Source organism: Hyperolius riggenbachi, chromosome 1 (assembly GCF_040937935.1).
Source record: "Hyperolius riggenbachi isolate aHypRig1 chromosome 1, aHypRig1.pri, whole genome shotgun sequence".
Taxonomy (NCBI): Eukaryota; Metazoa; Chordata; class Amphibia; order Anura; family Hyperoliidae; genus Hyperolius; species Hyperolius riggenbachi.
This window is the reverse complement of record NC_090646.1, coordinates 175,507,321-175,532,224: the sequence shown is the minus strand read 5'-3', so window position 1 is coordinate 175,532,224 and position 24,904 is coordinate 175,507,321. Positions and strand designations below refer to the sequence as shown.

Here is a 24,904-nt window from a genome sequence, read left to right as displayed (position 1 = left end):
ATAGCTCACAAACAACCACTGTTTCTATGGAGTAGACAACATGTAGAACTTGCTGGTAAAGAAGAGGCAGGAAACTTTCTTGTAAACAGCTTACTCCCTGACATCTCCTTAATTATAACTTCTGATGATATTTATATAGTGACTGTAAAGGTGTGTAAGTATTTGTAGCCTTAATTGTCATGGGAGGGATGCTTTGTGTAGGCTGCCTGGGATATATAATGTGAAGCTAAACTCGCAGGAGCTGTCATCATTTCCTAATCCGCAGCACTGCACTGTCGGTCTACCTAGAATCAGTTGTGATAGAAAAGTTACCATCTACATTGAGAATGAGGTTTTCTAACCAGCTTTTCAGCATCACTTTCTTGTACCTTTGGATAGAAGCAAGTGGTCTTTCCATCAAAACCAGCGTTAGTAAGTAAAATCACAAACTGATTTACAATATTATGACTAAGGGATGTAATTGTATTTCATTTCCATTGTAAGGTTTACTATATAATCCATCTATATGGATGACATCTTTTTACGTGCATAGCCTCTGCAAATCAAGTTTCTTTTATAAACAAACAAAACAATTGAATTATTATATGCAGCTAAAATGTGAGCCATATACAAAAAAAAACAACTAAACAAAAAATCTTGGGTATTTTGTATTAAATATAAAAATGTCATTGTGTTCTAGACAGAGATAAATGAAGCATCTAAATATGATATTTATGAAGTCATAAATAAATGTAATACAATGATAATACTATTCTGGACTTAAAATGAGGGTTTACAACATTGATGCTTCAGTAGTAGGACAATGATGATGTATAGAATATAAACATCTGCTGCTAGCGCAATCCTTGACCTGTAATTTTGTTGTTTTTCAGGAAAAGTTTATTATTTACAGTTTAAAGCAGATGGTGCAGGCTTAATAACAGCAGTAATAATTCTGCATGCATGATAGACATCGATTTGGCCATCAAGCAGTATAGCTCAGTGAATATGCACATCCTCATTTTCTTAGAACTGTTTTTCTAAGTACCGGCCCATTGAAGATGTATTATCAGAGTTTTCCTTGGAACCTTCTTGACGCGCATAAGCATTTTGCAGAGTGATTGCACTAAAAGGATCATATAAGCATTATATCGCATGTATTCACATTGCAAATGCATAAAAGCAATTACCTTGTGAGAAATGTCCATTAATGTAGGTTTACTTGTTTTTGCTTTACTACATACTAACAAGTCAATAAATATCCAGTGGAAACATTTGGACAGCCCAAATTACATTCTTAAAAATCTAACATTTTTACAGCTAAATTCTTCAAGGACCTCTATTGAATTGTTGTTGTTTTTTTATTTAACCACTTGAGGACCCACCCTTTACCCCCCCTTAAGGACCAGCGCAGTATTCTGTGATCTGTGCTGGGTGGGCTCTGCAGCCCCCAGCACAGATCAGGCAGCACGCAGAGCGATCAGATCGCCCCCCTTTTTTCCCCCCTATGGGGATGGTGTGCAGGGGGGGTCTGATCGCTCCTCTTGGCTGGCATGTTGCGGGGGGGCACCTCAAAGCCCCCCTCCGCGGCGAAATTCCCCCCCTCCCTCTCCTACCTGTCATCCCCGGTGATCGGGGCTGCACAGGACGCTATCCGTCCTGTGCAGCCAGTGACAGGACGTCCCCTGTCACATGGCGGCGATCCCCGGCCGCTGATTGGCCGGGGATCGCCGAACTGCCTTACGGCGCTGCTGCGCAGCAGCGCCGTACAATGTAAACAAAGCGGATTATTTCCGCTTGTGTTTACATTTAGCCTGCGAGCCGCCATCGGCGGCCCGCAGGCTATTCACGGAGCCCCCCGCCGTGAATTGACAGGAAGCAGCCGCTCGCGCGAGCGGCTGCTTCCTGATTAATTAGCCTGCAGCTGGCGACGCAGTACTGCGTCGCTGGTCCTGCAGCTACCACTTTGCCGACGCGCGTTATGAGTGCGCGGTCGGCAAGTGGTTAAAATACCTATGTATAAGAAGTACATTTTTCCTAGATTAAAATGAACTATAAATCACTTTTCTCCTATGTCGCTATCACAGTAGACAATTAAACGCTGACAGATTTGACAAGTTTTGGACCAGTCCATCCCCTCATGGGGGATTCTACTCAGTACTCAAGCACTCTGTAGAAAGATTCTATATAAGGATTCTGGGTTGGCCTCCCTACTTACTGTACCCTATTTTGGCAGCTGGACTGAGTAACTGCCATTCACTAAGTGCTTTTGAAAATAAAGAAAACACAGAGAATCCCCCACGAGGAGACAGGCTAGTTCAACCTGTCCGATCTGTCAGATTTTTATTGCCTACTGTACCTGATTGCAATACGGGAAAAAAGTAATTTATAGTGCATTTTATTAAATGCATCTTATATATATTCAAACACATGCATTTTAAATTTTACATTTGTTTGCAATAGTAGTCCTTTAAGTAAAGCCTGTATGTTTTTCTTTTTCTTTATGGAAATTAATAAAGTGAACCTCTGGTGTGGAAAATCACTAGTATATTCCTGCACTGAATTAATAGTTACAGTATATCGATTTGGCTGCAAGTTTTTTCCTATAAAGTATATTTCTGTCCTATATTTCCATCAGGCCCAGTCATTGCTCTGCCTCCTCCCTCGAGAAAAGGGCTTAGGCTTTTCTCCTTGCCGGGTGTGCAGAGGATTATGGGGGATAATGATATGTGATTCACTCCTCTCCACTAGAGGCGGTGCCTGTGTACAACCTGGGATAAGCATGCTTCAGATGTGCCTGGCCTGCATTCATGATGAGGAGAGCACAAAGGGATGCAAGATGGCGGCCCAGATAACAATTGCTTCTTTCTAAAGACATTAGATAACTAAGACATATGTCACTTATTTTACATGCACTTAGGTGTACACAGGAGATATACTCTATCCACATTTTTTGCAAGAAAGATAATTTGGTTTAAAGTATGCCATAACTGTAGTTTGTAAGCACTCCAACTTGTTGTCACGTAATAATACATTTTCCAAATTTTTTAGGATGACTCAAAACGAGTAGGTATATTTGAAGGTTCTCATTAATCCAGAATGTTTCACGTAGTCTAAAGTGCAGAAAATCTCACACCATATGAATAATCAGCTTTAACCACTTTGTCCTCCTTGACGTATAAAAACGTCAAGGAGGACAGGCGCGCTCCCACGCGCTCCCGCGGCCGATCGCGCGCGTGCACGCGCACTCCCGGCCGCGGAGTCGGTAGCCACGGAATCAATGTATCGGGCTGGGGAGCCCGATCATTGATTCCTCTCCCCCGCTGAAAAAGCGACAGCTTCTCTCGGAAGCTTCGCTCTTTCTGAAGCTGTGTCCCTCTAAGCGTACATTGTACGCTTAGAGTGACGTCATGTAAAAAAAATCGAGATTGCCATCTTGTGGCCAAAATGTAAAACTACATGTAAATGCCCAAAAACATTACAATACACCAATATTTCCCCAAATAAAACACTTTTAAAACCCACCCTCCCAAAAATGCCCACATAAAATGTTTAATAAAAAAAAAACAAAAAAAACATTACTATAAAAAAAACAAAAACACATAAATATTTACCTAATGGTCTAAACTTTTTAAATATCTATGTAAAGATGAAATATTTCTCTCTATTTTTTTTTTTATAAGCTTGTAAATAGTGATGTATGCAAAACGGAAAAAATGCTCTTTTATTTCCAAATAAAATATTGTCGCGATACATTGTGATAGGGACATAATTTAAATGGTGAAATAACCGTGACAAATGGGCAATAACAATACGTGGGTTTTAATTATGGAGGCATGTATTATTTTAAAACTATAATGGCCGAAAACTGACAAATAATGATTTTTTTCATTTTTTTTCTTATTCTTCCTGTTAAAATGCATTTACAGTAAAGTGGCTCTTAGCAAAATGTACCCCCCAAAGAAAGCCTAATTGGTGGCGAAAAAAACAAGATATAGATCAGTTCATTGTGATAAGTAGTGATAAAGTTATAGGCTAATGAATTGGAGGTGAACATTGCTCGGATGCATAAGCTGAAAGCGACTGAGATGTTAAGTGGTTAAGAAAACATATGTTAAAAAAAAAAAATCTGAATATAAATGGGGCTTTCTTGGTATCATATATCACCATAATCAACAAATTGTTATTTAAAAAAAACATAAAACATGAATATTAATAAATCCCTTAAGATCGCTTAACAGTAATGTAAACAGTACAAATATAGCACATATCATTACACATCATTATTCCATATTATATACATATATTAGCCTGTCTGGCACTCGCTGCTTTCTGCCCTCAGCCCAACCCATTTGAGCACTTTATACTTGATGCAACAAGGATGTGTTTTCATGTCGAATTAATAAATGAGCAAGAATTAACAGCAGTGCCAGGAGGATACTTCATTTGAACTTCTATTAAGGTTACTGTTTATACATTTTCCCAGGGCATGCTGCACGCACTAAGAACCAGGGAGGATGCTGGTTGTATGAAATACATCACCAAGTCTTTACATTGTAGTGTGTGGATTCACAAACTCTACACACATCTACTCTTCATTACACAAATATTATAGCATGCATCCAGGCATTGCATCTATGATATTACAACAGTAACCATGTCTGATGCTTGTTTCGTGACCCCATAGTCACTTTCTTTCTCAGGGTCTAGATGTGTCTCAGTTTACTTGCTCATACATATGATGCAATCTGCTATCTGTAGACACCGCATCCTGACCACTGGTACATCAGTTCATTCATCAATAATTTTGTTTGTAGGTTGACTTTGTTTAATACGAGCGGAATAATCTAAATAATCCTTACAGTGATAATACTGTACAGTAGTTGTTAATGGCTAAATAGGGTCATTGTCTGATGCAGAGGCAAGAACTGTAGAACGTACAGGCATTACACTGCTTGATGCACCTAAGGTTGGAACATGTGAACTAGCTGAAGGTATTAGATATAAGGTGGTGTGCCTTCAAATAAGCAATAAACTAAAACAGCAAATCAGGGCATTGTCAGATACAGTGGCGTAGCTAGAGTATTTGACATCTGGTGTTGATAATTTACATACCCCCCCCCCCCCCCAAAAAAAAAGGAAAGGAGTGCAGGTATGGCCATGACATGGGCAAAGCAAACTTTAATGTAATGGTGTAACACTAATGCAGTGCCCCGAGTTTCCTTCCAAAACACAGGCAAAGTTACCCTAAAGGTAATTTGATAACGTTACCCAAACACATAAGAAAGCAGCGTTTCCCCCATGATGTGGTGAAACAGGAAATTGGAATCATTGATGTACACACAATAAATCTGCAGAAACTGTGTGATGCTTTCATGTCAATGTGGACCAATATCTCTGAGGAATGCCATAAAGAATAAGGCAGTTTGAAAGGGGTCAAACGCAGTACTAGCAAGAAGTACCTAATAAAGTGGTCAGCAAAATATATACATTTTCCTGTCATTGTATTCCAGTGGTTCATTTATTAGCATACTATTTAGTAATCATGAGCCCCAAAATGCCAAATGCTGCAACAGTAACCTCAAAGTACAAAAAGCAGTCAATATGACCATTAAATAATAATGCAGCAAACATTACCTCTGACACATGCAATGAGGCAAATGTTATCTCCAACATATGAAATGAGTCAAATGTTACCTCAGACACATGAAATGCAGCAAACATTACCTCCGGCACATGACATGCAACAAATGTTACCTCCGACACATGCAATGAGGGCGGTGTTACCACCAATACATGAAATGCAGCACATATGAAATGCACAAACACTAAACCACATATATGAAATGCAGCAAATTTTACCTTAGATATAAATGCATCAAACATTCTCCCACTGGGTGCTGGTGGGGTGGGTGGGATGCTGCTAAGTGGGGTGAAAGGGTGACACTGATGTGGAGCACGATGGGAAAGGAGTTCCACTGGGAGGGCAGGGTAAACATGGGTGGGAGGGGTGACACTGAGTGGGAAGTGGGTGACACTGAGTGGGTTCTGTAGGAGGGTTAGACTGAGTGGGAGGTGGGTGACACTGAGTGGGGTCTGTGGGGTGGGTGACACTGGATGGGAGGAGGGAAAGGATGACACTAAATGTGGGGAGGAGGGGCCAACATCATTCCTCCCTTCCTTTCCATGGGCCCCCTTCTATGCCCCAGATACAAAGTACGCATTTTGTATTCCTCACCTCTTCTACGCGTCTTCTCAGCAGCCAGCTTCTCTACTCTCTGTTTTGCATGACAGGAAGTAGAGTGGAACCAGCTGCCGAGGAGATGCTTGGAGGAGGTGAGGGTTACAAAATGCAGCCACCGCATCAGTAATCTGCATCTGGGGACGCCAGAGAGGGAGGGAGGAATGATGTGTGTCCCACGCCCCGCATTCCCAGATTACACTGTTCACCTCTGCCTCTGCCGGTAGTCACCCCTCCCATGGGGACACCCCAAGTTGCACGCCCCCCCTCCCCTTACAACGCCACTGGTCAGATATACATGTCATAGATGAATCCCTCCACACACTACACACAATTTTTTTTATAGATTTCAGCATCTATCATATGACACAGGCCCCCTCCCGTGGGTCTGTGTCATATGATAATCAATACATGCACCATGCTACATACCTTTTGTTACCACTAGAGGCCTCTAGTGTTTGACCTGTAGCACTTGTGACATGATACAGGGGCCCAAGACACAGGAAGGGGAGCCAGGTGGTAGAGAGAATACACGTGGCAGACAGGTAGGTGTCAGCTCAGTTGCTGCATCACTTACCGTGAAATCGAATGCTGCTAGCGATTCACTCCTGACCAGCTGCTGACCAATCGAAATTATCTATTCGGCACAATTGATCGAATTGATTGATTTTGACCAAAAGTGCTAATTGTTTACTGCATCAATTTCTAGCAGATTCAATCAAAGTATTGAATATACCAGTAATGTACATTGTGCACAATGAGCAAAGCAACTGAGCAATAGCATCTACAGTTTTTTCCCCACCACTGCTCAAATGATCATTTATGTTTCAGTCACTAGTTTCTAAATGACATTACTTTTGATGAATGACCGGTAAGCATATTCCATCAATACCATCTTCAAATATTATTTTCATATTGCCTTTAGAAGCAGAAATGTTAGATAACACATGATGATTTCTGAAAGTAAGAAAGTAATTCATTTCATTCAGCTGAAGTTTTGATCCTTTTTTCATGTTTTTCAGAAGCCAAGCCGGGTTCATGTCCGAAGTCATCAGCATTGCAGAATTCTGCCTGTGATAAAAGATGTTCCAATGACATGGAATGCCCAAATCTAATGAAATGCTGTGACTCAGCGTGTGGACGCACATGTCTGTATGCAGGTATGGCTGATCGGTGTCACTGTAACTTCCTGTAAATGTAATTATCAGTGTCTGATTTACAGAAATGTGCTGTGTATGTTTGTGATCGGTAAAGCCAGAATGTTTGTTGAGTTTATTATCAGTAACAGGAATGACTATTTCAACAACACTTCAGTCTCCAAGGTATTGATTAAAAAAAGAGAGCGAACAACAGCAGGAGGCACTTAGGGCTTTATCCTGTTCACTACCTCACCAGTGTAAAGCAGTGGCCAGTTCCAAACTTAGGCAGCAACAGAGAGGGATTAAAGAGAATCTGTAAGATTAAAAAAAAAAACATCTGGGGGATACTTTCCTCGGGAGGTGGAAGCCTCTGGATCCTAACAAGGCTTCCCCCATCCTCCGGTGTACCAGCAATCCAGCGCTGTGACCCCCTGAACAGCGACAAGGTAAATATTTACCTCTATTTCTTCTATTGTGGATTGGCCTGGCTTGCCTGATCCTGCACCGACTGGTATGGTTAAGGCCTTCAATTGTAACTATTTACCTACCGTGATCCTGCGCAGGTTCGGCCAAACGATCGCCACGTTCAATAGCCTCGTTCGGGCTAAGGCGAAAATAGCAGAGGCCGATCGTATCCGCTTTACTGCGCAGGTGCGAGTCCTTTGTGCCTGTACAGTAGAGGAGATCGATTAGACTCGGCTACTTCCCCCTTAGCCTAAACAAAGAGCCGCTAGTGCCCTTGTGCAGGATCGCAGTAGGTAAATATTGCCGTGCCTGCGCAGTCCTTGTCAGGCTTTGAAGAGGGACATTTGGCTTAGACAAAACTGAATTCCCTCAAGCTTCGGAGGATGGGGACCCTGAGGCTTCCTCTCCCGAGGTAAGTAATTATCCCCCAGGGTGTTTTTTGTTGTTGTTGGGGCCCTAGGCAAGGAAGTAGATTTGGGGCCCCCTTGTGTTCTTTTTGGTAAACTGAAGTGCAGAGAGGTCAAAGAACTTGGCAGGTGGGCCTTTTTATATCCAAACACCTGCCTAGGTTGCCTGGTGGATAATCCTGCTCTGGACGGCATTGCTCTTGCCTTATGCTATTCCCCTTTGCACCCAGCAGGATGGTAAAAAACTCACTTAGATGATTTTATTATCCAGCAAGTTCTTTTAAGGGCTAGTTCACAGTGCTCAGTTGCATTGATGAATAATTCTTCATGTGAACTCCCTGCCCATACAATGCTATGGTGCTGTTCACAGTACTGCATTGTAAATTATCACGTTGTTTTACTCACTGCGTGATGCAGGCTTTGTAATAAAGTGTATGTCCATTCTCCATTGCAGTTCACGCTCATTATAACATGAGCGTTATGCAACTGACAACTGTATCCCTAGCATCAACCTATCCAATTGCCCCTTTCATGCTGCTGGGAAGCATCGCTTCATGTCAAACATGAAGGCAGATGAGCGTTAATTTTTCCTGCTCAGAGCAGGTGCAAAGTCTGTATCACTCATCTGCCACCAGCTTAAAGTGGATCTCCATCCACATTAACAATATCCTCCAGCCTTGTTGTAAAGAAAAGTTACATTTACCTGCAATTTGTTGTCCCACGAAGCCCAAGTAGGGACAGGAAGTGGAGTGATGTGGGGTCTTCGGGACAGCTTTGTGGAACAACACACCGCAGGTAAATGTAACTTTTCTTTACAGCAAGGCTGGAGGATATTGTTAATGTGTAATGAAGATCCACTTTAAGTTGGCATCTGGGAGCCACCTTTGCTGAGGGGAAAAGAACAGGCATCTAGGGGTCTCCTTATTAAAGGAGGCTCCCAGATACCACCATAAGTCCCCCCAACAACTATCCTCACATGTGTGGGGTAGTTACCCCACACATAGAGGATAGAGGTGGCTGGATGGTGTAATGGTTAAGGCCTCTGCCTCTGATACAGTAGACCTGGGTTTGTATCTCATTTCTGCCTGTTCCAGGAGCTATTCAGTAGGAGACTTTAGGCAAGTCTCCCTAACACTGCTACTGCCTATAGAGCGCACCCTAGTGGCTGCAGCTCTGGTGCCTTGAGTCCACTAGGAGAAAAGTGCAATATAAATGTTATTTGTCTTGTCTAAAGCTTAGAGCTGGGGATGAGTCCTTTGTCTATGATATTGACAGGGTTTTATAGGAGAGGGAGATGCTTCATCACTCATCTTTTACAGAGTTCCCCATATTATGTACCATGTGGATTGGTATAGCTTAATATGGTGGAGCCCCACACTGGCTGGCTCAGCCATCCTGGCTACACCAGCCGGCATAGGTAAGGAGGAGTTAATAAAAGTTTTAGAGGGGTAAGGGCTTCTTCTTTTTTTTTCACAAAGTAAGTAGTAGTAATTAGCATGACCTCCCCTTTACACTTTTCTTGAACCCCTTGTGTCTCATCTAGGCTGTATAGCCAGAACGCCTGAACTAACCCGCATAGGGCTCCTCCATACTATGCCATACCGGCCTGCATGGTCCATGACATGGGGGGAATTTGCAGGAGATGGGCAGATATCTTTTCTTCTCCTGCAAAGCCCCTGTCAATGTCAAGGACAAGAGGCTCATTCCCAACTCTGTTGCTCAGGAGGAGGTGGTGGGAACTACCACTTTTGACAATCTATCTAACATTGTAAAGTATAAGAAAAACTTAATGAATAAAAAACTTTTTTTTCATCTGTTGTCCTCTTTCTTGAGACGTCATCTTCTTCTTTATACTTTTTCTTCGGTACACTTCTGTCTTCCTTTTTTTTTCATCTGTCGTTTTGCTTGAAGATCTGCCCCGGCCATTGTTCCCCGTTGCTTCTACTGCTGCTACAGTGGCAGACACCTGGCACACTCCCGACATCCGGCCCTCACCGCTGCAACAGCACCAGGCATATCCGAGCTCACTCAACATCTGCCACTACATCCCAGGTTCCCCTGGCAGCGTCCCTCCCCGACTATGCTTGCTCCCAGACAAACCATTGGGACTACCGCCGCCACTGCTCTCCGCTACTTTTACCTGTATTACTGAAAACTGGAGCCTCTGTAAAAATAATCTTTAAAGCTCCTGCCAGGGTTCCTCACTGCTCCCAATAAACCAATGAGAATCCTCCATCAGCCTTATTTGGGCAAGCAGCTATTACAAGCAAGTAAATCTCACTGTAAAATGGATCAATGGAGTTTTAGATTGAGATCATTAAATGTTTGTTTGTTGCTGCAGATGTTCATGTGTGATGTGACTGCTGAAAGATCGTTTACATTAGTGAGTAGAGATACATTAGCATTTTAATGCAAAATCAGTTTTGCTCATAAGAATGACTATTTACTTATGCAAAAAACAGCCATTCCATAGCTTTAGAAATATACATCACCACAGAAATTAAATAGGTCTTCCTTTTGTATAAGAAGTAACCTAAATATGCATATCTATAATACTAATCCACAGTTGTAAGTATGCACGGACCTGGAAGCTGAGAGATCACCATGACAACCTGGCAACTGTAATCTTCTATTTTAAAAGAATTTTGACCAGTCTTATTTCAAACACATCCTATATACTAACTTAAAGAGGAACTCCAGTGAAAATAATGTAATAAAAAAAGTGCTTCATTTTTACAATAATTATGTATACATGATTTAGTCAGTGTTTGCTCATTGTAAAATCTTTCCTCTCCCAGATTCACATTCTGACTTGTATTACATGGTGACATTGTTACTGTGGGCAGATTATGGAGCTGTTTCTAGCTGGTCTGGCTTTAACAGACAGCTATTTCCTGTCTGAACATTGTTACATTGTGACAGTTTGCCCAGAGTACCGTACGGTACCAGAGCCTCTTGTGGGAGGGGTTTCAGCACAAAATCAGTCATACAGCGCCCCCTGATGGTCTGTTTGTGAAAATCATTATTTTTCTCATGTAAAAGTGGGTATCAGCTACTGATTGGGATAAAGTTCAATTCTTGGTCGGAGTTTCTCTTTAAAGTTATAAATATCTACATGGACCCTACAGCACCTGTGGGCGGTGGCTTAGTGTGGGAGGCACAGTTGTGGGCGGTGGCTTACTGCAGCGGTTGAGATTCTTCTGAGAAGAGTGTTAATTTCAAGCTCCAGGATCTCATACCTACCATACTACAATGTAAACGAAGAATAGGCTTTAATCAAATGTTCTGATTGGCCAGAGGTACCAACCAGTGTGTTTGTGTGTGTGTGTGTGTGTGTGTGTGTGTGTGTGTGTGTGTGTGTGTGTGTGTGTGTGTGTGTGTGTGTGTGTGTGTGTGTGTGTGTGTGTCTGACTGGTAAACACAGCTACATATATAATCATAATTGACTTGGATGAGTTCTGATACAAGGTAAGGAGACATATATGTGAGGCACAAAATAACTGTAAAAGATCTCTTCAAAGAACACTTGAATAAGTGGTTTTGCAAAGTAAAACATGTAAGATTTTCATTCCAAAGTATTCCTTCATCGTTTGCCATTAGGTACATGTAGATTGATGGAGGGCACATGTTTGTTCTTATGAAAGAGGGAAAGTTTGGCAAGAGACAATCTAGGCAAACAATAGTAATCATCAAAAGTAAGCATTGTGTTATAAATGTACCTCTGCTTTTCCTTCAGAACGGCCAGGATTTTGTCCAGACAGTGATCTGCCAGCTACAGACGGTCAAAACGCACCTCCGAAATGTGTGAGCGATTTCGGCTGCATAGGCAATGCTAAATGCTGTGATCGAGGAGCCACTCGAGACTGCCTCCCTGCATTAAAAGGTTTGTAGAACTGTTGTAATGGCTTCTTTCTCTTAACACATCTGCCATGGACTTAGAATAGCCTAAAAGATTTAGAATAGAAATTAACATATACAGGAAAATATATAACAGAAAGTTATCTTCAATGAAAACTATCGAATGGGTCAAAAGGCTCTGTAATTCCATAGATATTGCCTGAAAGGAATGATTGGAAGTGCCAATATCCGATTCTGCTTCTGCCTTCCGATAAGTTTTGCATACCCTGCCCAGTAAGCTGCACCTATTCAGTAGTTTCTTGGGCAAGTCTCCCTAACACTGCTACTGCCTACTGAGTGCGCTCTTGTGGCTGCTTCACAAGCGCTTTGAGTTCGACAGGAGAGAGGCACTATATAAATACTGTTCATTTTTTTTTTCCTCAATACTTCTGAGTTGTCTTATTACCCTAAAAGCCATGCTTTTCCGATTTCCGCTGTACAATAATGATTGTTTGATTGGTCCAATGCTTCTGAGTTTTGTGATTGGCCTAAAATTTTCTACTCTTGGTATTGTGGCATTTCCATGGAATTCCGGTTTCTGCATATCAATTTCTGCCGCAGAAAGCCCCCGGAATTCGAAAGCTTATCCATATTGCCTGATAGAGTAATACACATAGAGCAGAGTCCCCATAATCCGAAATTCAGGCAAACTTAAGTCTTAACTTACGGCATGTCTGAAGAATAATGGGGACCTTTTTTGGGGGATTTTTGGGGATGCTAGAAGGCTGTAAAATACTTATCAAGTCTCCAGCGACATATAGCAGCCTTCCAGTACCTCCTAGCGGGCTCATGGTGGCTTCCGGCATCCGTGTACGGAAGCCGCCGTGTTACCTGACAATGCCGAAAAGCCACTCAGAGCCCGCAAAGAGGTACAGGATGGTTGCAAGACATAGATGGAGGCTTGACAAGTATTTTTTTTGGGGGGGGAGGGGGGGGGGGGAGGTTGTGCTGTTTTTGCCACAACCGGCGAGCACATGGGACTGTATTGCCATTTTCACATTCCCTACAAAAGTAGATCCTGACCCTTCCTCCTTATTGATCAATTGCTATGATAGGTGGCTTCAAAAACCAATATGGATTACTTTGCTACTGTTATATCATCCTGTGACTTTGGCAGCAAGGTTTGTTTTACCATGTGATCTCATGTTTCTCTTGCCCATCATGGGTGGTTGAGAGTTACCAGGAGAAGGGGGGACTAAGTGGAAGTGCACCTCCAACATATGTATGAATTATTATTATTTTTTGTCAGTTCATATGAGCTTTTTAATCATGCCAACCTGGGTCCACAAGGCGAAACTGCGCAGTGCTGCTGACATGAATCAATGTGTTCTAGCAGCAGCCTGGCACTATGAAAGCACAGGTCAGAATGTCCACAACTTTCGTGCATGAGGATGACTCAGGCTATAAAATGTGATTTTTCAAAGTGTTTTCAGGTGCAGATACCCATTACAATCAATTACAGATCAGACTGTATTATAATAATCAAGCTAAAATGATTCAAAGTTAAAGTTGGCTTGTGTTAACAGTGGAAAGGTTATCTGCTCTGCATAAACCCAATTCTAAAAGGCATAGCAGGTCTGTGCCCAGGTGGCATCTAACTTGATTAACTTCTGGGCGACTGTTGCCTATACCATATTTTTCTTCCATTTCTTTTTTTTCACCACTATGCCTGTAGTTGAAGACTACTTCCTTGTTTTTGCCAGTTGGTTGTCTGCTAGTTGAATAAAACAATATTTATAGGCAATGGCAGATCTTGTCTTCTTTCTGTTCCCTCAAGCTGCTAGTTTCAGCCAATCAAAACCTAATAAAGTACAGGTTTGACTTCTGGTGCTATTAATGCTATGCTGCTGTCACACAACTATCGTATGGGGTAATAGCTGCCAAATCTTACCAACATCTACCGATTATACTGGATTGACTATAATTTAAAAAATGTGTTTAGTAATGCATACCTACTACAGTACATAAACCTTAATGAGATTGCTTAAAGATTACTCAGTTAACCACTCTGGCGTTCTATTTCTTTGCAGCGTTCGGCCGCAGGTGGTTTTTTTTAACCTATTTTTTTTTATCATGTAGCAATCATGTAGCTAGCCTACATGATTCCCCCCTCCCTGCGCCATCCCGCCCACCCCTCCGATCGCCGCCGGCAACCATACCCAACAGGAAATCCCTCTCTGAACGGGATTTCCTGTTAGGGCTTCCCTCGTCGCTATGGCAATGATCGGAATGACGTCATCGACGTCATGACGTCAGGGGGAGTCCCGATCCACCCCATAGCACAGCCTGGGGGTGATTGGCCAGGCTGCGCTGAGGGTCTGGGGGGCCTCTTTCGCGGTGTGTAGCGGCGGATCAGCGGTGAGCAGCGGCGATCGAATTAAACACGCAGCTAGCAAACTGCTAGCTGCGTGTTTTAAAAATAAATTGTAAAATAAGACCCACCAGGGGCTGGGATATCCACCGCGGCGGTAATGGATGAGCTGAGCTGGTCCATACCGCTAAGGTGGTTAAACTGCACTTCTGCGCCATACATTGGGCCTGATTCACAAAATGATGGTAATAATATGCATAGACAGCGCACAACAATATTACACAGACTACCAGCAGCAAGTACCGCAAGTTATGCTATTAGCAGGATGCGCTACTCAAGCAGCTCGACCATTGCTACAGTAACAAGCATTACCAACAGTAATGCTCATTAGTAACTCCCATTAGCGTACTAACAGTTCCACTACTTGAGTACTGTGGGTCGCCCTAAAAGTATAACTCGTGATACTAGTGCCGGAAGTAAAGGTAATCCCCCCTGAGAAGATGGACTAGTCCAAAACAAGGTCTGTCACATTTTTACTACCTTCTGTAAGTGACAACAACATAGGAAAAAAAATAATTTGGAATGCACTTAACTCTGGAAGAACATTTCAGTTTCAAAAATGTTTATTTGAACTCTTGAACCATAATAGTACAGGTGTGTGTGTGTGTGTGTATGTGTGTGTGCAACTCTAACTCTGCAAGAAATGTACATTTGTGAGTGGAATGCACTTAAAGAGAACCAGAAAGGATAAAATAAAAACTTTTATACATACCTGGGGCTTCCTCCAGCCCCATACGCACGGATCGCTCCCACGCCGCCATCCTCCGCTGCCTGGATCCGCCGGTACCGGGTCCCGTCATTACCGCCAGTCGGCCAGTCGGCCGGCAGACGCGGCCAATTCTCCGCATCACAGGGGCTCTCTCCATACACTTACGCTTGTGGCTGCCTACTGCGCAGCCGCATGCGTAAGGGTAAGGAGGGAGCCCCTGTGATGCAGACAATTGGCCGCGTCCGCCGGAAGTGACGGGACCCGGTAGCGGCGATAGAGGAAGCGGAGGATGGCGGCGTGGCAGCGATCCAGGCTTAAGGGGCTGGAAGAAGCCCCAGGTATGTATAAAAGCTTGTTTCTATTTTCCCATTTCATTCCTCTCTGGTTCCCTTTAACTCTGGAAGAAATGTACTGTACATTTCAGTCTCAAAAATGTTTATTGAAATCTTGAACCATAGTAGTACAGGCAATAATAACATTGAGCGAACTCCCATAAGATAATATCAGTCACTGATTGTGTGTGTGTGCACTTAACTCTGGAAGAAATGTACATCTGTGTGTGGAATGCACTTAACTCTGGAAGAAATGTACTGTACATTTCAGTTTCAAAAAGGTTTATTGAAATCTTGAACCATAGTAGTACAGTCAATAATAACACTGAGCGAACTCCCACAAAATAACAAAAGTGTGTGTGTGTGTGTGTGTGTGTGTGTGTGTGTGTGTGTGTGTGTGTGTGTGTGTGTGTGTGTGTGTGTGTGTGTGTGTGTGTGTGTGTGTGTGTGTGTGTGTGTGTGTGTGTGTGTGTGTGTGTGTGTGTGTGTGTGTGTGTGTGTGTGTGTGTGTGTGTGTGTGTGTGGTCATATATTATAAATTAAGCAACTCAAGTTATAGGCAAGAGGTACTGTAAGTTGAGACCATTGTGACGGCAGGAATAAATAAATGCACCAGAATTAAGCTTGTATAGATAGAAGACCAAACCCATCTCTAAAATTAATCCAGGGTTCCCAAATTGTAGAATATTGAGTCATGTTATCCTGGATTAATGCATTGAGGTGTTCATATACCATTATATGTCTGTGTGGTAGTTTAACACAGTAATTGAGAGGGTGGGTTTGAGCCACTGTGAGGCAATGTAAGCTTTAATTGCTACTAGGATAAATTGAAGTCTGTGATGTGGATTTTGTAGGTTTTAGGACTAAGAGCAAGACTTAAAGCGGATCCGAGATGAAAAACTAACTATAACAAGTAACTTGTCTATATATCTTATCTAAAGTTTAGATGGTTTACACAGCAAATCTAGCTGCAAACAGTTTTAATAGAATATGATTATTTATTAGGCTGGTTTCACAGTGGGACGTTACAGGCGCACGTTAGAGCAGCCTGTAACGCAGCCCACCGCACAGTACTGAAAAATCAATGGGGCTGTTCACAGTGTGGACGTTGCGCTACATTGTAACGCTGCGTCACAAGGCAACGTACTGCATGCAGTACTTTGGACTGCTTGCACATGCTCAGTAATGTTGGGGAGGAGCGGAGAGCGGCCAGGCACATGGCTAATTAATATGCACTGCACGTTATGACGTGCAGTGTTTACTTCCTGGAGCAGCCGCTCTGTGCGGCGATTGGCCGGCGGGACCACGTGATGCCGCATGCGCACAAGAGTGCGCATCACGGCATCACTGACGCCAGAGTGAGCTGCACAACGCGGCTCACTCTGACGTCCAGATCCAGCACCACCAGGCGTTGAGTTAGGGGGACGTTATACGACCTTAACGCCCCCTCTAACGCAACGTCCTGGTGTGAAATTAGCCTAAATGTGATACAATGCCTAATCCCCTCTCCTCCTCCTCCGCCTCTGAAATCAATGGCTAGTAACGCCTCCCCCTCCTCCTGCCCAGACTAAGCTCCCATGAGCCCTTGCTACTGCCAAGGCTCTCTGAAAACCTGTGGGCGTGGCTTTTTTAGTTTATAGAGAATTACAGTATTAAAACAAAAACAAAAAAAGTATTTGGCTTGAGGAATGCCCTATAAACAATAGGAAAGGAACACAATTATGCAATGTGTTAAAGTTCACCTCGGATCCACTTTACGGGTCTCTACGGATTCAAACAGGGAGAACCCGAGCCTGGGTAGACTGGAGGATAGTCCAAAAATGTGAGACAGCGGGGCAGAAATATACATTTTATACGAATGCGTACACATATATTTAACATTTTACAATCTTTCATGATAGTGGCTCTTTAAAGGATAGTAGAGGTGAGAATGCTGAATAAAAGTAAATACCTATCTATCTGCATGAAGTTGCGGGGACGCGAACTACGTCCTCCTTTTCCCACGATTGTCATGTGTAAAGTGTTCGGACGGGGCCCTGACCCTCCCCTGGGTCGCCATCCTTGCCCTGGAAGTAGTAGTCCACAATAGCTGCCGCGCCTGCGCAGTTCGCATGGCTCTGCAGTATGGAAGCCCTCTGCCAAAGCCTTCATGCTCCTGGTGGTCTCCAGGACATCATGATGGCTTTCAAACTGTGCAGGTGCATCAATGAGGACTGTGCAGGCGCAGTGGCTATTGTGGACTACTATTTCCGCTTTGACTGCTATTTTATCGGGCAACTAAATTTCCAGCCTTTAACGCTTTTTGGGGCTGTTATCATTGCCATGCTTGGAACGCCCTTTTTTCAGGATGCCATCTATGTCCTTTTTACTCACTGCTATCTACCCAATCATGATTGTTTTGACCATTTGCAACACAAATGTTTAAAATATGTTGTTTAAATTATACAAAAAGCATTTGAATAACATTTTCTTCACATCAAGAAAAGGCCCTATTTATAATAAAGGCTTTTATGGGTGGTCTTTTAACCCCACAGCCAACCAGTATCTCTTTTGCAATGAAGTGGTAAATAGGGAGTGAGCTAGTGTTTCCCTTGTTTGCATAATTCAAAGGAGGATGAAAACTCATCTGAACCAGAAGACCCTTGGCTAGAACTTTATGAGTAAACAAACGTATTTTATTCACTTCATTCCACTAATCACCGTCTGACTTTTTTTTTGGATTAAATGACCCTTCATGAATTTAGCAACAATCATTGTTATCAATTGTTTTTCTTTCTATTCTGTTTTGCATACCCAAGGAATTATATTTTGTGCTTCATTTACTTAATGTTTTTAGTGAGCTAACTTACGACTTAACGGCTCAGTGAACCAGTACAAATAATACACAAGTGTTTTGTCCTTCAGATAGAGGAAGGAACAAACATCAATATGCTAGCCGTCTTTGCATAACAGCAATGTATTTACATAGTAAATCAGTCTTGAAATAACCTTTGTATTTATTAATCGGTTTACATTTATGAATATAAAGACTTCATTATAAATCTGCAAAGTACTGCTTTTAATTGTAAATACTAAGGTGCTACCTTAACCCCAGAGTTCACACATTCACTTTAATTACTTCAATCAATGTATATTGTAAATATCAACTCGTATAGCTGTTTGCTGCCCCCCATTAGTAATCAATGATAATATGCTTACTGTATAATCCTAGCAAAATATATTCACAAAGAAGTAAAGAAAGATGCATGTAGCATACCGTAATTTAAAAGACATTTCAATTCATGGTACATCAAAATGTGTTTTTCACCTTCCAGGCAAAATCGCTAGAACACAGCATATGTTACCTTTTTTTTTTTTTTTTGCAGTCTTCCAGCAAAGTAGAATGTCTGGCCCTACCAATGGCCAAGCACTTTGAAGCACATTTGGCTCTATGGTGGATTTCATAGCATAGAGGAAGTACTATGTGCCATTATTACACCATACACATGGCCGGATTTCTGGGAAGGGCCAAAAAGGTCATGGTCTTGGGTGTAAAAAGCAGAAAGGTGGTAGACCTCCAAGAGATAAGGCTTTACATGTCAAAGTAAATCAATGCTCCTCATCTGCAGCTGCCCTGTTTTTTTCTGCACAGACTGTCTGCAGCCTGAGTTCTAGAGTTCCCTGTATCTCCCTCACTTCCTGGGAGGATGATGTGAGAGATACAAAGTCCTCTGTTTCATCTGCTGTCACGTGATGATCCCATCCTCTGTATGATGAACAAAAGTTTGCTTTCTTAAAACAGAAAGAATTTGCGATAATTCAGGTCGGAGTGAGCTTGAGATATCTCCCAGGGCATCACTGCTAAATATATGCAAATTAACCATTGTACCCTTAGAAGCTAAACACACCTCCAGAACCGCTGGAATGCAATGATGTGTCAGCTTGTTAACCACTTGAGGACCGCCCCCAGCCGATGGGCGGCGGCAAAGACTGGGCCCAAACGACCGCAATACGCCCATCGGCGGGGGCGGCTGCGGGAGTGGCTATGCGGCGATCGCGTCATTCGTGACGCGATCAGCCGCCGGGGACTGGCTCCGCCCACCGCTCGTAGTAACCCGCCGGCCGTTCGGAAGCGCCGACGGGTTACTAGCACCCGGATCGCCGCATGTACATAGTATAATAGGCTTTGTAATGTATACAAAGCCTATTATACTGGCTGCCTCCTGCCCTGGTGGTCCCAGTGTCCGAGGGACCACCAGGGCAGGCTGCAGCCACCCTAGTCTGCACCAAAGCACACTGATTTCCCCCCCCTGCCCCCTGATCGCCCACAGCACCCCTCAGACCCCCCCCCTGCCCACCCCCCAGACCACTGTTTGCACCCAGTCACCCCCCTAATCACCCATCAATCACTCCCTGTCACTATCTGTCAACGCTATTTTTTTTTTATCCCCCCCCTGCCCACTGCCCCCTCCTGATCACCCCCCACCCCTCAGATTCTCCCCAGACCCCCCCCAGACCCCCCCCCCCCGCGTTTATTGTATGCATCTGTCCCCCCTGATCACCTGTCAATCACCTGTCAATCACCCGTCAATCACCCGTCAATCACCCGTCAATCACCCCCTGTCACTGCTACCCATCAATCAGCCCCTAACCTGCCCCTTGCGGGCAATCTGATCACCCACCCACACCAATAGATCGCCCGCAGATCCGACATCAGATCACTTCCCAAGTGCAGTGTTTACATCTCTTCTCTCCTCTAAACACCCACTAATTACCCATCAATCACCCATCAATCACCCCCTATCACCACCTGTCACAGTTACCCATCAGATTAGACCCTAATCTACCCCTTGCGGGCACCCAATCACCCGCCCACACGCTCAGATTGCCCTCAGACCCCCCTTTATCAATTCGCCAGTGCAATATTTACATCTGTTATTCCCTGTAATAACCCACTGATCACCTGTCAATCACCTATCAATCACCCCCTGTCACTGCCACCCATCAATCACCCCCTGTCACTGCCACCCATCAATCAGCCCCTAACCTGCCCCTTGCGGGCAATCTGATCACCCACCCACACCAATAGATCGCCCGCAGATCCGACATCAGATCACCTCCCAAGTGCAGTGTTTACATCTCTTCTCTCCTCTAAACACCCACTAATTACCCATCAATCACCCCCTATCACCACCTGTCACTGTTACCCATCAGATTAGACCCTAATCTGCCCCTTGCGGGCACCCAATCACCCGCCCACACGCTCAGATTGCCCTCAGACCCCCCTTTATCAATTCGCCAGTGCAATATTTACATCTGTTATTCCCTGTAATAACCCACTGATCACCTGTCAATCACCTGTCAATCACCCCCTGTCACTGCCACCCATCAATCACCCCCTGTCACTGCCACCCATCAATCAGCCCCTAACCTGCCCCTTACGGGCAATCTGATCACCCACCCACACCAATAGATCGCCCGCAGATCCGACATCAGATCACCTCCCAAGTGCAGTGTTTGCATCTCTTCTCTCCTCTAAACACCCATTAATTACCCATCAATCACCCCCTATCACCACCTGTCACTGTTATCCATCAGATTAGACCCTAATCTGCCCCTTGCGGGCACCCAATCACCCGCCCACACACTCAGATTGCCCTCAGACCCCCCCTTATCAATTCGCCAGTGCAATATTTACATCTGTTATTCCCTGTAATAACCCACTGATCATCTGTCAATCACCTATCAATCACCCCCTGTCACTGCCACCCATCAATCAGCCCCTAACTTGCCCCTTGCGGGCAATCTGATCACCCACCCACACCAATAGATCGCCCGCAGATCCGACATCAGATCACCTCCCAAGTGCAGTGTTTACATCTCTTCTCTCCTCTAAACACCCACTAATTACCCATCAATCACCCCCTATCACCACCTGTCACAGTTACCCATCAGATTAGACCCTAATCTGCCCCTTGCGGGCACCCAATCACCCGCTCACACCTCAGAACGTCCTCAGACCCCAGCCCTGATCACCTCGCTAGTGCATTGCTTGCATCTATTTTCCCCCTCTAATCACACCTTGAGACACCCATCAATCACCTCCTGTCACCCCCTAGCACACCTACCCATCAGATCAGGCCCTAATTTGCCCCGTGTGGGCTCCTGATCACTCGGCCAAACCCTCAGATCCCCCTCATACCCCCTTCCGATCACCTCCCCAGTGCATTGATTGCATCTATTTTCCCCTCTAACCGCCCCCTGAGACACCCATCAATCACCTCCTGTCACCCCCCTAGCACTCCTATCCATCAGATCAGGCCCAAAACATCCTGTCATCTAAGAGGCCACCCTGCTTATGACCGGTTCCACAAAATTTGCCCCCTCATAGACCACCTGTCATCAAAATTTGCAGATGCTTATACCCCTGATCAGTCATTTTGAGAAATTTGGTTTCCAGACTACTCACAGTTTTGGGCCCGTAAAATCCCAGGGCAGTATAGGAACCCCACAAGTGACCCCATTTTAGAAAGAAGACACCCCAAGGTATTCTGTTAGGTGTATGATGAGTTCATAGAAGATTTTATTTTTTGTCACAAGTTAGCGGAAATTGATATGTATTGTTTTTTTTTTCACAAAGTGTCATTTTCCGCTAACTTGTGACAAAAAAAAAATCTTCTATGAACTCACCATACTCCTAACAGAATACCTTGGGGTGTCTTCTTTCTAAAATGGGGTCACTTGTGGGGTTCCTATACTGCCCTGGCATTTTAGGGGCCCTAAACCGTGAGCAGTAGTCTAGAATCCAAATGCCTCAAAATGACCTGTGAATAGGACGTTAGGCCCCTTAGCGCACCTAGGTTGCAAAAAAGTGTCACATGTGGTATCACCGTACTCAGAAGAAGTAGTATATTGTGTTTTGGGGTGTATTTTTACACATACCCATGCTGGGTGGGAGAAATATCTCTGTAAAAGGACAATTGTGTGTAAAAAAAATCAAACAATTGTCAATTACAGAGATATTTCTCCCACCCAGCATGGGTATGTGTAAAAATACACCCCAAAACACATTATACTACTTCTCCTGAGTACGGCGGTACCACATGTGTGGCACTTTTTTGCACCCTAAGTGCGCTAAGAGGCCCAAAGTCCAATGAGTACCTTTAGGATTTCACAGGTCATTTTGCGACATTTGGTTTCAAGACTACTCCTCACGGTTTAGGGCCCCTAAAATGCCAGGGCAGTATAGGAACCCCACAAATGACCCCATTTTAGAAAGAAGACACCCCAAGGTATTCCGTTAGGAGTATGGTGAGTTCATAGAAGATTTTATTTTTTGTCACAAGTTAGCGGAAAATGACACTTTGTGAAAAAAAACAATTAAAATCAATTTCCGCTAACTTGTGACAAAAAAAAAAAATCTTCTATGAACTCACCATCCTCCTAACAGAATACCTTGGGGTGTCTTCTTTCTAAAATGGGGTAATTTGTGGGGTTCCTATACTGTCCTGGAATTTTAGGGGCCCTAAAGCGTGAGGAGTAGTCTTGAAACGAAATTTCTCAAAATGACCTGTGAAATCCTAAAGGTACTCATTGAACTTTGGGCCCCTTAGCGCAGTTAGGGTGCAAAAAAGTGCCACACATGTGGTATCGCCGTACTCAGGAGAAGTAGTATAATGTGTTTTGGGGTGTATTTTTCCACATACCCATGCTGAGTGGGAAAAATATCTCTATAAATAGACAATTGTGTGTAAAAAAAATAAAACAATTGTCATTTACGGAGATATTTCTCCCACCCAGCATGGGTATGTGTAAAAATACACCCCAAAACACATTATACTACTTCTCCTGAGTACGGCAATACCGCATGTGTGGCACTTTTTTGCAGCCTAACTGCGCTAAGGGGCCAAAAGTCCAATGAGCATCTTTAGGCTTTACAGGGGTGCTTACAATTAGGCACCCTCCAAAATGCCAGGACAGTGAACACACCCCACAAATGACCCCATTTTGGAAAGTAGACACTTCAAGGTATTCAGAGAGGAGCATAGTGAGTCCGTGGCAGATTTCATTTTTTTTTGTCGCAAGTTAGAAGAAATGGAAACTTTTTCTTTTTCTTTTTTTTGTCAGAAAGTGTCATTTTCCGCTAACTTGTGACAAAAAATAAAATCTTCTATGAACTCACCATGCCTCTCACTGAATACTTTGGGATGTCTTCTTTCCAAAATGGGGTCATTTGGGGGGTATTTGTACTATCCTGGAATTTTAGCCCCTCATGAAACTTGACAGGTGCGCAGAAAAGTCAGAGATGCTTGAAAATGGGAAAATTCACTTTTGGCACCATAGTTTGTAAACGCTATAACTTTTACCCAATCCAATAAATATACACTGAATGGTTTTTTTTTTATCAAAGACATGTAGCAGAATAACTTTCGCGCTCAAATGTATAGGAAATTTTACTTTATTTGAAAAATGTCAGCACAGCAAGTTAAAAAAGTCGTTTTTTTGCCAAAATTCATGTCTTTTTTGATGAATATAATAAAAACTAAAACTCGCAGCAGCAATCAAATAGCAGCAAAAGAAAGCTGTATTAATGACAAGAAAAGGAGGTAAAATTCATTTAGGTGGTAGGTTGTATGACCGAGCAATAAACCGTGAAAGCTGCAGTGGTCTGAATGGAGAAAAAGGCTCTGGTCCTTAAAGAGACTCTGTAACGACAAAAAGATCCCCTGGGGGGTACTCACCTCGGGTGGGGGAAGCCTCAGGATCCTAATGAGGCTTCCCACGCCGTCCTCTGTCCCACGGAGGTCTCGCTGCAGCCCTCCGAACAGCCGGCGACTGTGCCGACTGTTCAATTCAATATTTACCTTTGCAGGCTCCAGCGGGGGCGCTGTGGCTGCTTTCGCTCCGAAGGAGGCGGAAATACCCGATCTCAGTCGGGTCCGCTCTACTGCGCAGGCGCCGGAGACTTGCGCCTGCGCAGTAGAGCGGACCCGACTGAGATCGGGTATTTCCGCCTCCTTCGGAGCGAAAGCAGCCAGAGCGCCTGCGCAGGAGCCTGCAAAGGTAAATATTACGTCACCGCTGTACGGAGGGCTACAGCGAGACCCCCGAGGGACGGCAGACGGCGTGGGAAGCCTCATTAGGATCCTGAGGCTTCCCCCATCCGAGGTGAGTACCCCCAGGGGACGTTTTAACGTTACAGATTCTCTTTAAGGGGCGAAAAGACTGTGGTCCTGAAGTGGTTAATTTGTACTGAGCCATAATAATTAACAAGCTGACACATCATTGCATTCCAGCGGTTTTGGAGGTGTGTTTAGCTTCTAAGGGTACAATGGTTAATTTGCCTATATTCAGCAGTGATGCCCTGGGAGATATCTCAAGCTCA

At 43.8% G+C, this 24,904-nt stretch overlaps 1 protein-coding gene across 2 annotated transcripts in view; it reads left to right on the top strand.

The window, feature by feature from the left end:
- Positions 1-241: 241 nt before the first annotated feature.
- LOC137569814 (WAP four-disulfide core domain protein 5-like) overlaps positions 242-24,904 on the top strand; it is a 32,075-nt gene continuing 7,412 nt past the window's right edge. For both annotated transcript variants that reach the window (XR_011030994.1, XM_068278869.1), the window contains exons 1-3: positions 242-411; positions 7,243-7,380; positions 11,968-12,114. Coding sequence is in view for 1 of the 2 variants with exons in the window: in XM_068278869.1 (XP_068134970.1) it covers positions 327-411; positions 7,243-7,380; positions 11,968-12,114 (370 nt within the window). In the remaining variant the exon portion in view is untranslated. The remainder of the gene's footprint in view (positions 412-7,242; positions 7,381-11,967; positions 12,115-24,904) is intronic.